This window comes from Malaclemys terrapin, chromosome 2 (genome assembly GCF_027887155.1).
Source record: "Malaclemys terrapin pileata isolate rMalTer1 chromosome 2, rMalTer1.hap1, whole genome shotgun sequence".
Taxonomy (NCBI): Eukaryota; Metazoa; Chordata; order Testudines; family Emydidae; genus Malaclemys; species Malaclemys terrapin.
The window spans coordinates 279,065,452-279,079,390 of NC_071506.1; the positions used below are offsets into that span (position 1 = coordinate 279,065,452).

Below are 13,939 nucleotides of genomic sequence, written 5' to 3' on the forward strand. Positions count from 1 at the left end.
CACCAAATTTTATTGCTAATGTACCAGACACGACTTTTAAAGAAAAATTCCAGCTGTAAACCTTTTAAAATGTAATGACTAGTTACCAGTGTTTATTTTTCAAAATCTTTTTCTCCTATCTAGTATGTAAGATCAAGATGGCAGAGTTGGAGAATTATGTTTCAGTTAAATTAGTAAACAAGCAGTTTAGTGGTCATCCCTGTCATCCATTTTTTCCCTCAAGCTATGCAAGTGAAATTCAGAATTTGAGTATGGGAATTTTGCCTGCTTTGGAGGTGAAGGAGGCATACTATAGGAGAACAAGAGTTTTCATACAACTTTACCCATGTCCTTTTCTGTCCTTGTCTTCATACCTGCCAATCAAGAAGAAACTTGTTACTATTAATACACTCACTTATCTTTCATTGGAGGATCTCAAACAATCTAATAAACCTTCAGAAATTACCACATGCCTCCAAGGTTCTTAACTGAAGTATTAGCCCCATTTTACACATGGCAAAGTTGAGGCACAGAGTGGGTACAGCCAACATTATCAAACTTTAGTACCCCAAATTAGATGCCCAAGTCTATTAGGCTTCTAAGTGAAAGTGACTTGTTTTTCAGAGGTGCTACAACTACCATTGACTCTGAAAATCAGAACATTTACATTTAGATGCCTTTTTTAGTTCCTAAAGTTTGACATAAGAGAGTTTTCCAAGCCTAGGCAGATATTCCATGTCAGGACTAGGAACAGAATCTAGATCTCCTGACTCTTTTGACTGCACAAACTAACTCCTTATCAGGTCATATCATGAAAAGACCTTCATGCATTATGCAAGCAAAGTGCCACCCTTTAAAACACAGATACTGACAGTGTCCCACTGCACATATTCAGCATACTTTGGCTCTGTGGTAATATCTCATGAGAAAACCTTTGTTATACTCTTGGCCATTCTGTTTACAGGCCTAATTCTGTACCTGCTCCACGTGAGAAACCCCATTAACAACATGTCTCGGAAGCAGTTGCAGAGTGGGGATCTGTATGAATTGGCAGGATTATGAACTAAACCAAGTCTAAGAATTTAAAACAATCCTTTATTCTTAACCTTATGTACAACTCAATATTCAGATGTGAAATGGAGCTAAAGTCACATTATTCCTAAGAAAATTATGACAAAATTAACAAGGAGTCCGGTGGCATCTTATGGTGCAAAGTGCTCTGCAAATGAGTGCAAAGCAGGGCCGGCTTCAGGCACCAGCCTTCCAAGCATGTGCTTGGGGCGGCACCTGGAGAGGGGCGGCGCTCACCCGGGGAGAGCGGGGCCACGGCCGGGCTCTCCGCCCTCCTCCTGGCGCTCTTGCCGGCCGGGGAGAGCGGGGCCGCAGCGGGCTCGCCGCCCTCCCACAGTGCTCTGGCCAACCGGGGAGAGCGGGGCCGCGGCTGGGCTCTCCGCCCTCCTCCCGGCGCTCCAGCCGGCCGGGGAGAGCGGGGCCCCAGCCGGGCTCGGCGCCCTCCCCTGCCGTGCTCCCTGCTGGGGAGCAGGGGGAGGCTTTTTTGCCTGGGGCGGCAAAAAAGCCAGAGCCGGCCCTGGTGCAAAGTGAGTGTAAAACACCATCAAATCAGAATTCCACGCACCAGCAGAGGCATTTTACACCAAATCTGCACAGGTTTGATTACACACAGTCCCACAGGTGCACGTGGCAGTGAAGAATTAGGAGAATTTGGCGGTGATACAGGCTTTAGCTCCGGTGGAGAATTGGAAGATCTGCCTAATCGGAAAAAGAGGGAAAGGAAATCTGACTGGATTGGAGAGTGGTTTCCTGCAGTGAAAGGCAGGGTACTAGCTCACTGCATCATTTTGTCCCTGGAAATAGTGATCTTTCAATAACCTCCTGCATTTAGCTTTTTGGAACTAGAGTTGTATACGTCAGGATTTTAAACACTTGTAATCAAACAGAAGATTCCCTCCAGGTAAGGCTTCAGGCTGGGGCCAAACCCTTTAGTTGAATACTGGGGAACCTTCCCAAACAAGCCAGCCCCATGCCCCACACACTTCCAGATCTTTGGAGAGCTCAGTCAGTCTCCCATCTGATCTGAACAGTAGGACTGACGGGCAATACATTCTGTAAATCCATCTCAGTGAAATCTAGAGGAATCTTGTATACGCTCTTCTAGCTTAACATACACTGCCATTGCTTACCCCAGCGTGGTCATTATAACATCTGTCACCATCATGCGCTCGCGGGTCAGAACTTCCGCCTCTTTCACTGCAAGATCAGAGTTTATAATCAGAGGGTCTTTGACAAAAGAAGGTATTTGCTAAACACTGAGGGGCAGATTCCTCACCCTGCCCAAACCCTGCCCTGGTACAGTGCAGATGGGACTGCAGCTCTAATGTACATCAAGGCAGAATAAGGTTTGGTGGAGCAGAGCTCTTCCAGGCCCCACCCTGCCTTGGCCATGCCCCACCCCCAGAATGCCCTTAACATGTCCCTTCCCGCCCCTCCTCTCACACCAGAGCGTGGGGGAGAGGAGGCTGAAACAAGAGATGATGGAGAATTTCTCTGCGCAGCAGGAATTCTCCACTCGCCTGCCCCAGGTGCTTTAAGGCAGAGATGTGACGCAAAACAGCCTTAGCAGAGTGAAGAAAAGCTGATGTTTGGGGCCTGTTTTCTTCCTTTTTATTCTCTTGATTGTTCTTTAGTCTCTTGTTTTGTTTATGCAAAACCTCACCACACTTTTAATCTGACACATGGCCCAAAGCCCTACACTGTAGACCTTATTCTTATATTAGGGGCATATATTCATTTTCTATCAAAGAAAAGTAATAGAGATATACCAGAATCTCTGTGAAATGTATGTACTTGAGTTGTAGTTTGTTGAAATTCATTGTATTTTCACACTTGCTCTTCATTCAGCAATTATATACACAATAGAATGAAGAGATACCATTCATGTACACTATATTATGTTTAACACTATAGGGAAAGTGTTTGTAATGTTGCAAAAATTTACCATCCAGAACTTCTAGGGAGGCGGTGCAGATGGATTGTCCAGCCTTGTTAGTAGCAATGCAAGTGTAGGTTCCACTATATTCCTTTCCAACATCCAGCAGGATTAGACTGTGATGCATGTTGGAACTGGCGAGTTTGTAGCCAGGAGTCTCTGGTTTGATCCACAAAACATCTTCATGAGATTCTTCTTTCAACCAGGTAATTGTGGGTGCTGGATGTCCTAAAGAAAAGAGCAATAGCCTCTTTAATTGTCCCATTGGGGTTCCTCCCGTCTTACAAACCCTGTGTACTACGTTGTGAGCGAATACTACTTTCAACATGTTTGCTGATCCGTTTCCAACAACAGTAAAAAATCATAAATGAATACTTGCACTTCTAGAGTATCTTCCATCTAAGAACTTCAAAGCACTTTACAAAAAGGATAGCCTCTAAGGATAGAACAAGAAGCAATGGGCTTAAACTGCAGCAGGGGAGGTCTAGGTTGGACATTAGGAAAAAGTTCCTAACTGTCAGGGTGGTTAAACACTGGAATAAATTGCCTAGGGAGGTTGTGGAATCTCCATCTCTGGAGATATTTAAGAGTAGGTTAGATAAATGTCTATCAGGGATGGTCTAGACAGTATTTGGTCCTGCCATGCGGGCAGGGGACTGGACGCGATGACCTCTCGAGGTCCCTTCCAGTCCTAGAATCTATGAATCTATAAAATGAAAGATTAGCCCTCATAACACCCCTGTGAGATAAGAATGTGCTATTATCCCCATTTTATACATAGGGAAATTGAGGCAAAGAAGAGTTACACGTCTTGGCTAGCAGCATCCAAAAGTCTGTTACAAAGATGGGAACAGAACCCAAATCTTCTGACTCCTACACTAGGTAAGGACTTCAAGATTTGGCCCACTGAGAGGATAGGATACACTGGGCAGCTATGCAAATTAAGTAACACAGAAAGAAAGTTGTGTTTAACCTCCGTTTACCTTCAACCTTCACAGAGAAGGTGATACTTGCACCTTTCCTCACTCTTTTACTGGTAAATCTCTCCAGGAACCTGGGTGGCACCAGCTGTTCTTGAGCATCTGAAAATTAAAAAGTTCACGGTGAAATGGTGCAAGTGAGGCTAAGACTATTGAGAAGTTACTAGTGGTTCTATCATCACCGATTGTGCTGCTCCTCTCACCTGTTTCTGGCAGTTCTTCCTTCTCACCAGGACCTGTAACACAGAAAGACAAATCATCCCATCCTGAAACTACATCTATAAAGAGGACAAATGTCTCCTTTCTCTGACTGATGCAGTCAAGCATGTGGTCAGGTGCTATCAGAGACTTACTCAGTACAATATGGACTACATGTAAATTATATTTTTACTAAAAATTGTTATTCATCTCGTTAGTAGAATACATCTAAAAGCCATTTTATAATATAAATGACATGTACAGTAACTCAGCATAAGAGTGATTGAAATCTGTTTTAAGCTTCAATTAATATCTCATATATTTGGACAAAGATCATTTTGATAAATTACATCAGAAAAACATTTGGCCATAAATTACTAACTCCATGAGTACTGATATTTAATAATAATAATAATAATGATAATAATAATAATAAAAACACCACAGTGGCTCTATGCCTATCTGCTTCTACAATTGAGACAAAACTCAACCCTTATTAAAAGTACTGCAGTATTCTACAGTTATGGCCTCAGATATGGACCATATCATACCCTTAGTTTTTAAGCACAATTCCCCAGTGAAGGCATTGAGGACAATGGAGTTAGACTGCATGTGCAAGTAAGATCAGAATCAGGTCAACAGAGAGGTGATATGACTTTCCCTAAGGACACAGTGGAAATCCATGGACGAGCCAGGAATAGAACACAGGTTGCCTGACTCTCAGTCCAGCGCTCTAAACACAAAACCATCCCTCTACCCTTCATTTATAACCCATTTTATTTTCCAGAATATCTTGCTTTCTATAGGCTTTATTGGGAAAAGTGAACATGTAAAACAGAGACAGCCACTGGCAGATAGAGCAAAAAGCACCAATAGCTTACCTTTGACAACCAAACTGGCCGAGGAATATGCAGAACCTGCAGAGTTGCTAATAAATACTGAGTATTGACCAGCATCCTCCTTAACGACATTGAGGATTTCGAGTGCATGAAATTGCTTCTTCTCAATCTTCAGGATTCGGTCTGAGGCCTGTAATGGTTGCCCGTCCTTGAACCAGTAAAGACGAGGCTCTGGGTACCCTACAAGGAGCAATGTAAGAAGGGGTGACTCTAACTATTTTGAAGCCTCTCAAACCAATCATACACTTCAGTGTAATCAAAGAAAAGTCCATTCTTACCAATGCTGTTTGTTCAAGGTTCTACAGTGTCTGTTTGGAAACTAACCTACCTACAGAGAGTAGCTCGATTCTGATATTTGTGAAATGCTCTTTATGAATTAGAATTCTATTACTTACTTTTCAGGTTCTAATTCTGCCCCCCTCACGTTGATATCCGAGTGCCTTCCAGAGTTAGAATGTTGATATTTGGATCTGATTTTCTACAAATACAAAGCCAAATCCTGAAATCCTTATTCAGGCAAAATTCAGACTGAAGTCATACTTTGCCTGCATGGGGACTTCGAGATCGGCCTCATGGCCATTTAAGCCAAAACAATCCCCACTCCTTCCATGGGCAGGTGCAGAACAACCCAGTAAAAGTGCTCCAGGAAAGCACAAACGGGGGCAGTGACATCTCTGTAGTTTTTCTGCTTTATCCACCCAGACGTTGTAGGCGTTTCAGTGTGAGGTCAGGGAAATACACAGGTGGAATAGGTGGGCCAGTGGAGGAAGGATCTAGGTCACAGAGGTGGGTTGGGTACACATCTACAGTGTAGGTCTTCTGTAGAAGAAGGACAGGAGATGGGACAACAAGAGATCCCAGAGCCGGGGCGGAGGCACTGGGCCGTTGTGTGGCTTTTGGGGAAATCTGCTGGTTTTGGGGGACAAACCACCTTTTTGGATAACAACCCCCCTCCCGTCCCCCTGCACACTGATGGAAAGATCAAAAAGAAAGCACAATGACTTAGCAAAGCTTCCTGTGCCCTATATAGGCTTATCCCAAGTAGCAGACAATTTGGGTCCTAGTTACTATCTCTTGAACTAATCATTGCATAGTACATCTACCCTGAAATACTCATGAAAAGCAATGGTTCATATTGGCAAGCATTATTTTTAAAAAGTAGCATGTTCACACTGTACTTTTCATTCCTGGCACCACAGCAATTAATGCATTCAGAGACTAGCCGATCTTCATGACCTAAAAGCTACAAAAATGGTTGCATCTGAAGAAGTGAGGTTCTTACCCACGAAAGCTTATGCTCCCAATACTTCTGTTAGTCTTAAAGGTGCCACAGGACCCTCTGTTGCTTTTTACAAAAATGGAGTTACAGGACTAGATTTCCAGAAACGCGTGCATGCAATTAATCATTGCGGATATGAGCACATAACTGAATACTTACTTTGCACGAACTATTGCCCAGTTAGGTGCTGGTCATTTGCGCATACACACACTTGTGACTGCCATTTCAAATGTGCTATTTGAGTGCACAAATTGTGAGCACAACTGCATGCAAAAGCATATGAGAAAACCTTGTCCACACGTTCACAGATATCAAGATGGGACTATTGTAAATGTCATAGGTTCCCTTACCTTTGACCTTCAGGTGAAATTTAGCCAAAGGTGCTCCAGGGGCCACGTGAATATCATGAAGCTCATCTAGGATCTGAGGCAGCTGCTCCTCTTCTGTGGTGGATTCTACTCCCTCTTGTTCTCGGCTAGGTATAGATTAGAGTCGGAAAGAAAGGAGGAATTGGCATATACCATTTTAGGCTCTAGAGAGGAGTGCACTCTAGTAGGCACAGACTCTTCTTCGACTCCCCCCAAGCATGATCCCTTCTGCCCAATCTCCTCCAACCTGCCCATCTCGCAGCCTTTTCTCTTTCCCACCGCTGGCACTCGCACTCCCAGTCGCATTCTCCTCAAGTTTCTCATCCCAGTCCCAGTCTCCTTGTCCCGTCAATCTACGTTACCTCCCTCCTGACTCCTCATCCAAGCTGTTTCTCTCTTCCACCTTGCCTCCAGATGCCTCCCCCTTTTCTCCACCCCACTGGCTCCCAGTCCTAATCTTCCTCTCTGGGCTCTTAATCTAATCTCAGGGCTTTGGCTCCTTAACCCACTCTCCTTCCCCAGCCACTCCCAGTCTCCCCCTGCTTCCCAGTCCCGGTATCCTCCCTACCGTAACTTCCAGTCCCCTGCCTCCTTCTATACCCCTTGTACCAATCTACTCTCCCCACCACAAGTACAGCTCTTGTCTTCACTGCATTCAAATCAGGCAGCTTCCTTCTCCACACCACCTGAGCCAAGCACAGGGGTCATTTAGAGCACGGGAGAGACAGTCTTGCTGTTTTCAATGCAGGTGCCCAGACCCAACATGGCCCACAGCAGCCAGGCCCAAGTATGGATGGAACCTTTATTGACTTTAGCTGGTAAGTTCTAAGGAGTCTCTAATGAGCCTGCGTGAACTGGGATTTTTCAAAGGCTTATCAATTGGTCAAATTTGGGTAGATTTTCATAAGGACTGCAAAAGACAAATCCCTGACAAAAGGGAAAAACCCCACCCTCTGTCAAATTTCAAGTTCCTGCTTCAAATCATGGGAGCACTAGAGCTTTTAAAAACAAAGGTAGTCAGATTTTTTTTTTTTTTTTAACATCGGCAAAATAACCCCTACTCCCCAAGCCCCATTCTCAGAAATGACCGAACCAATTTGGCTACAATTTAGAAAAAAAAAAAAAAAAAAAAGAAGAATCAGGCTAGGCAGACACTTGGGATGAAAAATTTTAGCCCAAATGATAAGTTTGCTAAAGTCATAATCAGCTGAAAACAGGGTCTTATAATGGGAATTGTTGGGCAACCCGAATAACAGGCAGTGTTACCGGCCCCATTCACAATACAAGCTTTTTATCTGTACATCTCAAAGTGTTTTACAAAGGTGGGAAAGCAGCGTTATCCCCACTTCATAGATGAGGAACTTATGGCACAGAAGTTAAGGAAACTGCCTGAGGTCACACAGCAGATCAGTGCCAAAACAGGGAACAGAACCCCAGGATTCCAGCCATTCTACATGTGTCTGAAAAGTAAAATCAGACACACGTTAAATCCCATCGAAAACAATCGGCTAAAATCTCAGTTGTGGCCAAGATACACCCGGCCAGGGCCAGCTCCAGGCACCAGCTCAGCAAGCAGGTGATCGGGGCGGCCAACGGAGAGGGGCAGCACGTCCAGCTCTTCGGTGGCGGGTACCTCAGTCCCTCTCGGAGCGAGTGACCTGCCGCCGAATTGCTGCCAAAGAATTAAGCGGCGGCGGTAGAGCTGCCACCGAAGTGCCGCAGATCGTGATCGCGGCTTTTTTTTTTTTTTTTGCTGCTTGGGGCAGCAAAAACCCTGGAGCCGGCCCTGCACCCGGCACCTCTGAGGGGTTGGGGACAAAGATTACTCTAAGATCTAAAGGTGATTCTCTAAGACTAGGTCTACACTAAGGGGGAGGGGTAGATTTAAGATACGCAAATTCAGCTACGTGAATAGCGTAGCTGAATTCGGCGTATCCTATTCGACTTACCCCGCTGTGAGGACAGCGGCAAATCGACCGCCGCGGCTCTCCCGTCGACGGCGCTTACTCCTCCTGACGAGCTGGGAGTAAGCGCGTTGATTCGGGGATCGATTTATCCGTCTAGATGAGACGCGATAAATCGATCCCCGAGAGATCGATTTCTACCCACTGATCCGGGCGGGTAGCGTAGACTAGCCCTTAGATCTAAAGGTGATTCTGGACTGGATGTCAGGAACAGCCAGCGCTATCCTGGTCCCTGGCATAATTTAGAGAAGCCATGAGCACCCCGCTGCCAATGACCCCTAATGGTCAGCCCGGAAGCCAGGGCAGCAGTTTCAGCTTCACCCTCTTTTCCTGACCACTCCCAATCCCAGACTGAGGACTGCATTACACCAGGAAGGAATTCCCAGTGTGCTGAAGCAGCCAGGCTGTGGGCTGTTCTGCACTGAGGGAGCAGCACAAAGCAGACACAACAGGGATGTTTCACTGTAACCAAGCCCACCGTAAGCAGGTACCACTGACATGAAATTATATTCACAGATTACCATAGCCTTTGCTTTACCACCGTAATGATCGTGGTTGTCTGATTCCCACTGAACCCATCTAAATCCAAACACTCATGAATAAAAATTAGCATTGTGCCATGTTTTCCAGTCACCGCAGCTCTATCATTCATCTTTTACCTTGAGAGATATCCTTTGGCACTGTAATACGAAGATGTCTCTGTTGCATCTGCTGCTGTATCGTAATCAGTACTGGTCACTGATAAAAGAAAAAGGGACATTCTCCATGATCCACACTTTGTAACCACTGCAGTTCATAACAGTTGCAGCTAAAGGTCCTTGCAGGTTCTGAAATTTCTTTATTGGGAGCAGCAGCAGCCTCCGTGATCCCCCTTCTTAATACTCATTCATCTCCACCCACTCGACCTGATGCCCCCTCCAGACAAAGGACAGCTGGATGTGTCTCCCTTTGAGCCCCACCAATGCTACTGCAAGCGCCAGCCAGAGGGTACTGCAAGAGAGAGAAGGCACACACGTTTTTCCCCAGGAGTGAATGTGCTGTCTCTGTAATGCTTATAGCCTTCGCGGAGAGAGAGGGAGCTGGGAACCCAGGATCAGACCACGATGCACTGGGTATGGCCCCATGGTGCATTTCTCATGTGAGATTTCTCTGACCTTTGGGAATGAATGTGCAGTGCTCGGCAACTAACTAATCCAGTTACACTGGTGACAACTTTGCCAAAAGCTGCATCACCCTCAAACACGGGTCATGATAATAGGAGAAAAAACACCCCACAAAATCATTAAGCTTACAGCTACTTCATCTACATTTTAATTAACAAAACCCCAATTATCCCATACGAAAGGAGTAAAAAAACCCAAGTGAACTGATTTTACCTCTCACGTGTCATTTTCCTGCCAATGAGATTCACTTATTCAGATCAACCAGAATAAACATGTATCTTTATTCAACACCATTCACGCTCCCCTATTAATATTAAGCATAATATTATAACAAACGTGCACATATGCATCTTATTCAAATACCACTCACACGCCCCATTAATATTATGAAACATTTTGTTTCAGAACATTCGGTCTTCTCAATCATTCCTCAAGACTCACAGTCCACCCGCAACTCCGCCTTGCTTGAAGAAACTCCCATGTTGTTTTCAGCAAGGCAGCGGTAGACACCCATGTCAGTAGGGACCACGGCGGTGATGATCAGTTGGTGGCACCCTTCCTGGTCCTCGTTGATCATATAATGGTCGTCTTCTTCGATAACTTTCCCATCCTTGAACCAGCGCACCGTGGGTAAGGGTTTGCCAACAACAACACAGTCAAAGCTGACTGGGTAGCCGTCCTGCACCTCTTGGTTTTGAAGCTCGGTTATGAACATGGGAGCTGAATACGGTACAGTTGGAAGCGAGAAAAGGAAACAACCAGCTGTGTTAATTGGTAAGGATGCGTTTCAAGAACGCTGCTGTGCAGTGTGTGAGAGGAAGGGACTCGCAGTGATGGCTGGCACGTTTTGAAATAATAGAGAGGTGCCCTTCCTACATAATATAAACAGTGAAGAAGTAGCTTAGGTTGGTAATTTTCCAGTGAAATGTTTTTTTCACCAGCAAACGCCACTTCCTCAAAACCAAAAATTTTTGTGCAAAAGGGTCAGTTTTGACATCTTTTATGACTTGGAAAATGTTTGAACTGTTTTGAATGGTGTAGTTTCAACATTTTCTAAAAGACAAATTCTAGTTTTCCAATTCTAAATGGAGTTTTGTTTCAAAATGCCAGTTAATTAGAGTAAAAAAAAATTGAAAATGGTCAAAATCAAAACCAAATGTTTTGAAATTATCAAAACAAAACATTCCAAAATCATTGAAAGAAAACATTTAGAGTGACGCAAAAGGATTTTTTTCTGATTTCCAATTCATGAAAATTTTCAAAGATTTTGGCTTTTTGCCCCCCGTTCAGGACTGGAAAATGTTTTGATATCTTGAAATCTTCAAGGAATGGGAAAACCGCTTTCCACCCCCGTCCCCAACTCTACTCAGTAGAATTTGCCTTATAAAAAGGACTCATTTATTCTCCAATAGCTGTTCCAGACACTGCAGCATCACTACTCTAAGCTTGGGTCAAGTCCCTCCCTCTGTAAAACAGGCTGAGAATGTTCTCAGAACTGCTTAGTTAACTGATGTCTTCAAAGCATTGTACGGATGCTATTGTGTGTTTTGTTATTAGGGTGAGTAAAAAATTTTCCCTCAAAACATTTTTACAATGACAAAAGGATTTTTGACTAAATGGAAATTTTAGTAAAATATAAAAATCTCTGTTTTCAGGTTTTCAACCCCTCAAAATTTTAAAGAAAATTGTTGTCAGGAAAAATAATTTCTGAGTGAGCTCTAAATATGATTATTAAATAAGAAACTAGCGTGCCTTGCTAACCTGTATCAGAAGTCAGTAAAGGTGGTGGAGTTCTTTTCACCAAGGGCTGAATCTGCCCTGGAGCAGGTGGTGCTGCTTTCCCTATGCGAAGCTCTATTTTTTTAAGGCCTTGGTCCAGGATGTCAATCTCGACTGGGATACCCAGCGCAGCAAACATCTCTCTGAACCGGCCAGCTGCTGTTTTTGCTTCCGCCAAGATTTCAAATTTGATGTAGATGTAGTGATCATCCTCGCGATACGTCTGGTGATCCACCACCTCCACATCCCCTTCATCCGCGCTGACAAAGAGCTCCTCCTCCACATCAGACATTTCTGTTGAGATCTTGGACTTGAAGAGCTTGTGAAGTCTCCTTCCTGCTTTACGGAACGCATCATCCAGTTCGCTGCCAGAAGAGCTCTCCGTTTCGCTGTCAGCGAGGCGTTTCACTTGCTTGTGCTTACGAAGAGCATCCGGCGCCTGGGTACCAACCACCACCTTAGCACTCTGGGAAACCTTGCCAAACTTATTAGATGCCTCACAGGTATATTTTCCTGTGTCTTTCATGTCCAGGCCAGTGATAATCAAGGAGCAAGTTCCATCACTGTAATTGTCTATGTGATAGTGGCGCCCATCTGAAAGTTCCTCATTGTCTTTCAGCCAACGGACCTTCATATCGGTTTTGCTGAGAGCCACACACTCAAGGTGGAGAGTGCCTCCTGGCTCACCACAAAAATCTTTGAAGGTATCGCCAAACACGGGACATTCCTGCTGTTTGATCTCCTTCCTCACTTTATACCCTTTGAAAGCAGCCTGAATTTTCACAGCTGCTTTGGTCATGGAAGGATCATCTAAATCTTCCATGATTTCTGGTTCAGCAGGCTTGGCAGGAAGAGCAGACTCAGTAGTCTCGATGCCCGATTGCTCCCAGTGTTTCCAGAATTTACTGGTGGAAACTGTCTGAACCTTGCTACCAATGCTAATAGTAGATTTTCCGGCCTTTTTAAGGTAGTTAACTAGTGAAGGCGTCCCAGCCCTAGACTCATCATCTGAGCTCGTGAAAGAGAAGTCTGCTTCTCCAGTTTTAGTCAGCTCATCACAGGTGGAGTATTCTTCTGAGTAATAATGAGACTCCGCTTCTTCCTTCTTCAGCTTATGAAGTTTATCATCCTCTTCTGGCACTTCACTGATGGAATCCAGGGTTGGCTCCCTGCTCATTCTTCGCTTCTTGGCAATAGCCTCCCAGAGCAGGTGAAGGTCCCCCTCCTGAGCAGCCTCGGGCGGCAAGCTGGGCTGGAGCTGTCCATCCACCATCTCTTCAAGTTGAATCACGTCATGTGCTTCCTGGGCTACCTCTTTTGGCAGTGCCACTGTGGGAACTAATTGGGATTCAGTTAGTAAGACAGTAAGAAGAAGCATGTGAATAAGGCAAGAGAAATCACATGAAAATGTTACTCCAAATCCGGGCAGTAAAATATCACTGAAATTAAAATTAACCACTGCATTTTAGCCATAAAGCAAAAATCATCTATGTTAGAAAGAAAACATGGCCAAGCCTTGAACAAATTCCCCCCCTCCCCCATGCAGAAAAGTGATGGGCCAAATCCTGCCTTTGTTTGTCTGTGCAAATGTCTAACCCAGCTTCTTATATGCAGTCACTTTCTGAAACTGAAAGCTGTCTAGCTTTCTGCTGAATATACCCCATGGAAACAGTGCCCCACAGGACCTGCAGTGAAAGCCATAGGAGGTAATAAGAACATCAGAATGGCCATACTGGGTCAGACCAATGGTCCATCTAGCCCAGTATCCTGTCTTTCACCAATGACCAGTGCCAGATGCTTAGAGAGAATGAACAGAACCGGGCAATTTATCAATGATACATCCCCTGTTGTCCAGTCCCACCTTTCGGCAGTCAGAGGTTTAGGAACACCCACAGCATGGGGTTGTGTGCCTGATCAACCTGGCTAATAGCCATTGATGGACCTATCTTCTGTGAACTTATCTAGTTCTTTTTTGATCCCCATTATATTTTTGGCCTTCGCAACATCCCCTGGCAATGAGCTCGACAGGCTGACTGTGTGTGTTGTGAGGAAAAAGTACTTCCTTATGTTTGTTTTATGTTACATCCCGGATCAACCTGCAGAAGATCAGTGAAAACATGTATTGTAACAACACACTGATTCTCATTGGAGAATTTGAGAGGAAGTCACATATTCTTCACCTGTCTCCACTTAATGCATTTGTCTGGGGGCGCAGAAAAATATTTTCCAGTACAAAAGGTTTTGTAAACACTATTTTTTATCTACATTACGTATTTTCAACTTGACTAATGCCATTAGGAAAGTGTAGCATTTTTTTTAAGAG

The 13,939-nt window shown here is 44.5% G+C and overlaps 1 protein-coding gene across 3 annotated transcripts in view; it reads right to left on the reverse strand.

The window, feature by feature from the left end:
* The window catches only part of OBSCN (obscurin, cytoskeletal calmodulin and titin-interacting RhoGEF), a 308,809-nt gene that overhangs the window by 87,575 nt on the left and 207,295 nt on the right, over nucleotides 1-13,939 (reverse strand). For all 3 annotated transcript variants that reach the window (XM_054016662.1, XM_054016661.1, XM_054016659.1), the window contains 10 exons: nucleotides 11,599-12,954; nucleotides 10,279-10,557; nucleotides 9,334-9,412; nucleotides 6,693-6,817; nucleotides 5,046-5,243; nucleotides 4,170-4,202; nucleotides 3,970-4,068; nucleotides 2,996-3,214; nucleotides 2,181-2,247; nucleotides 324-353 (listed from right to left, as the gene is read on the reverse strand). In XM_054016662.1, the coding sequence (XP_053872637.1) occupies nucleotides 324-353; nucleotides 2,181-2,247; nucleotides 2,996-3,214; nucleotides 3,970-4,068; nucleotides 4,170-4,202; nucleotides 5,046-5,243; nucleotides 6,693-6,817; nucleotides 9,334-9,412; nucleotides 10,279-10,557; nucleotides 11,599-12,954 (2,485 nt within the window). The remainder of the gene's footprint in view (nucleotides 1-323; nucleotides 354-2,180; nucleotides 2,248-2,995; nucleotides 3,215-3,969; nucleotides 4,069-4,169; nucleotides 4,203-5,045; nucleotides 5,244-6,692; nucleotides 6,818-9,333; nucleotides 9,413-10,278; nucleotides 10,558-11,598; nucleotides 12,955-13,939) is intronic.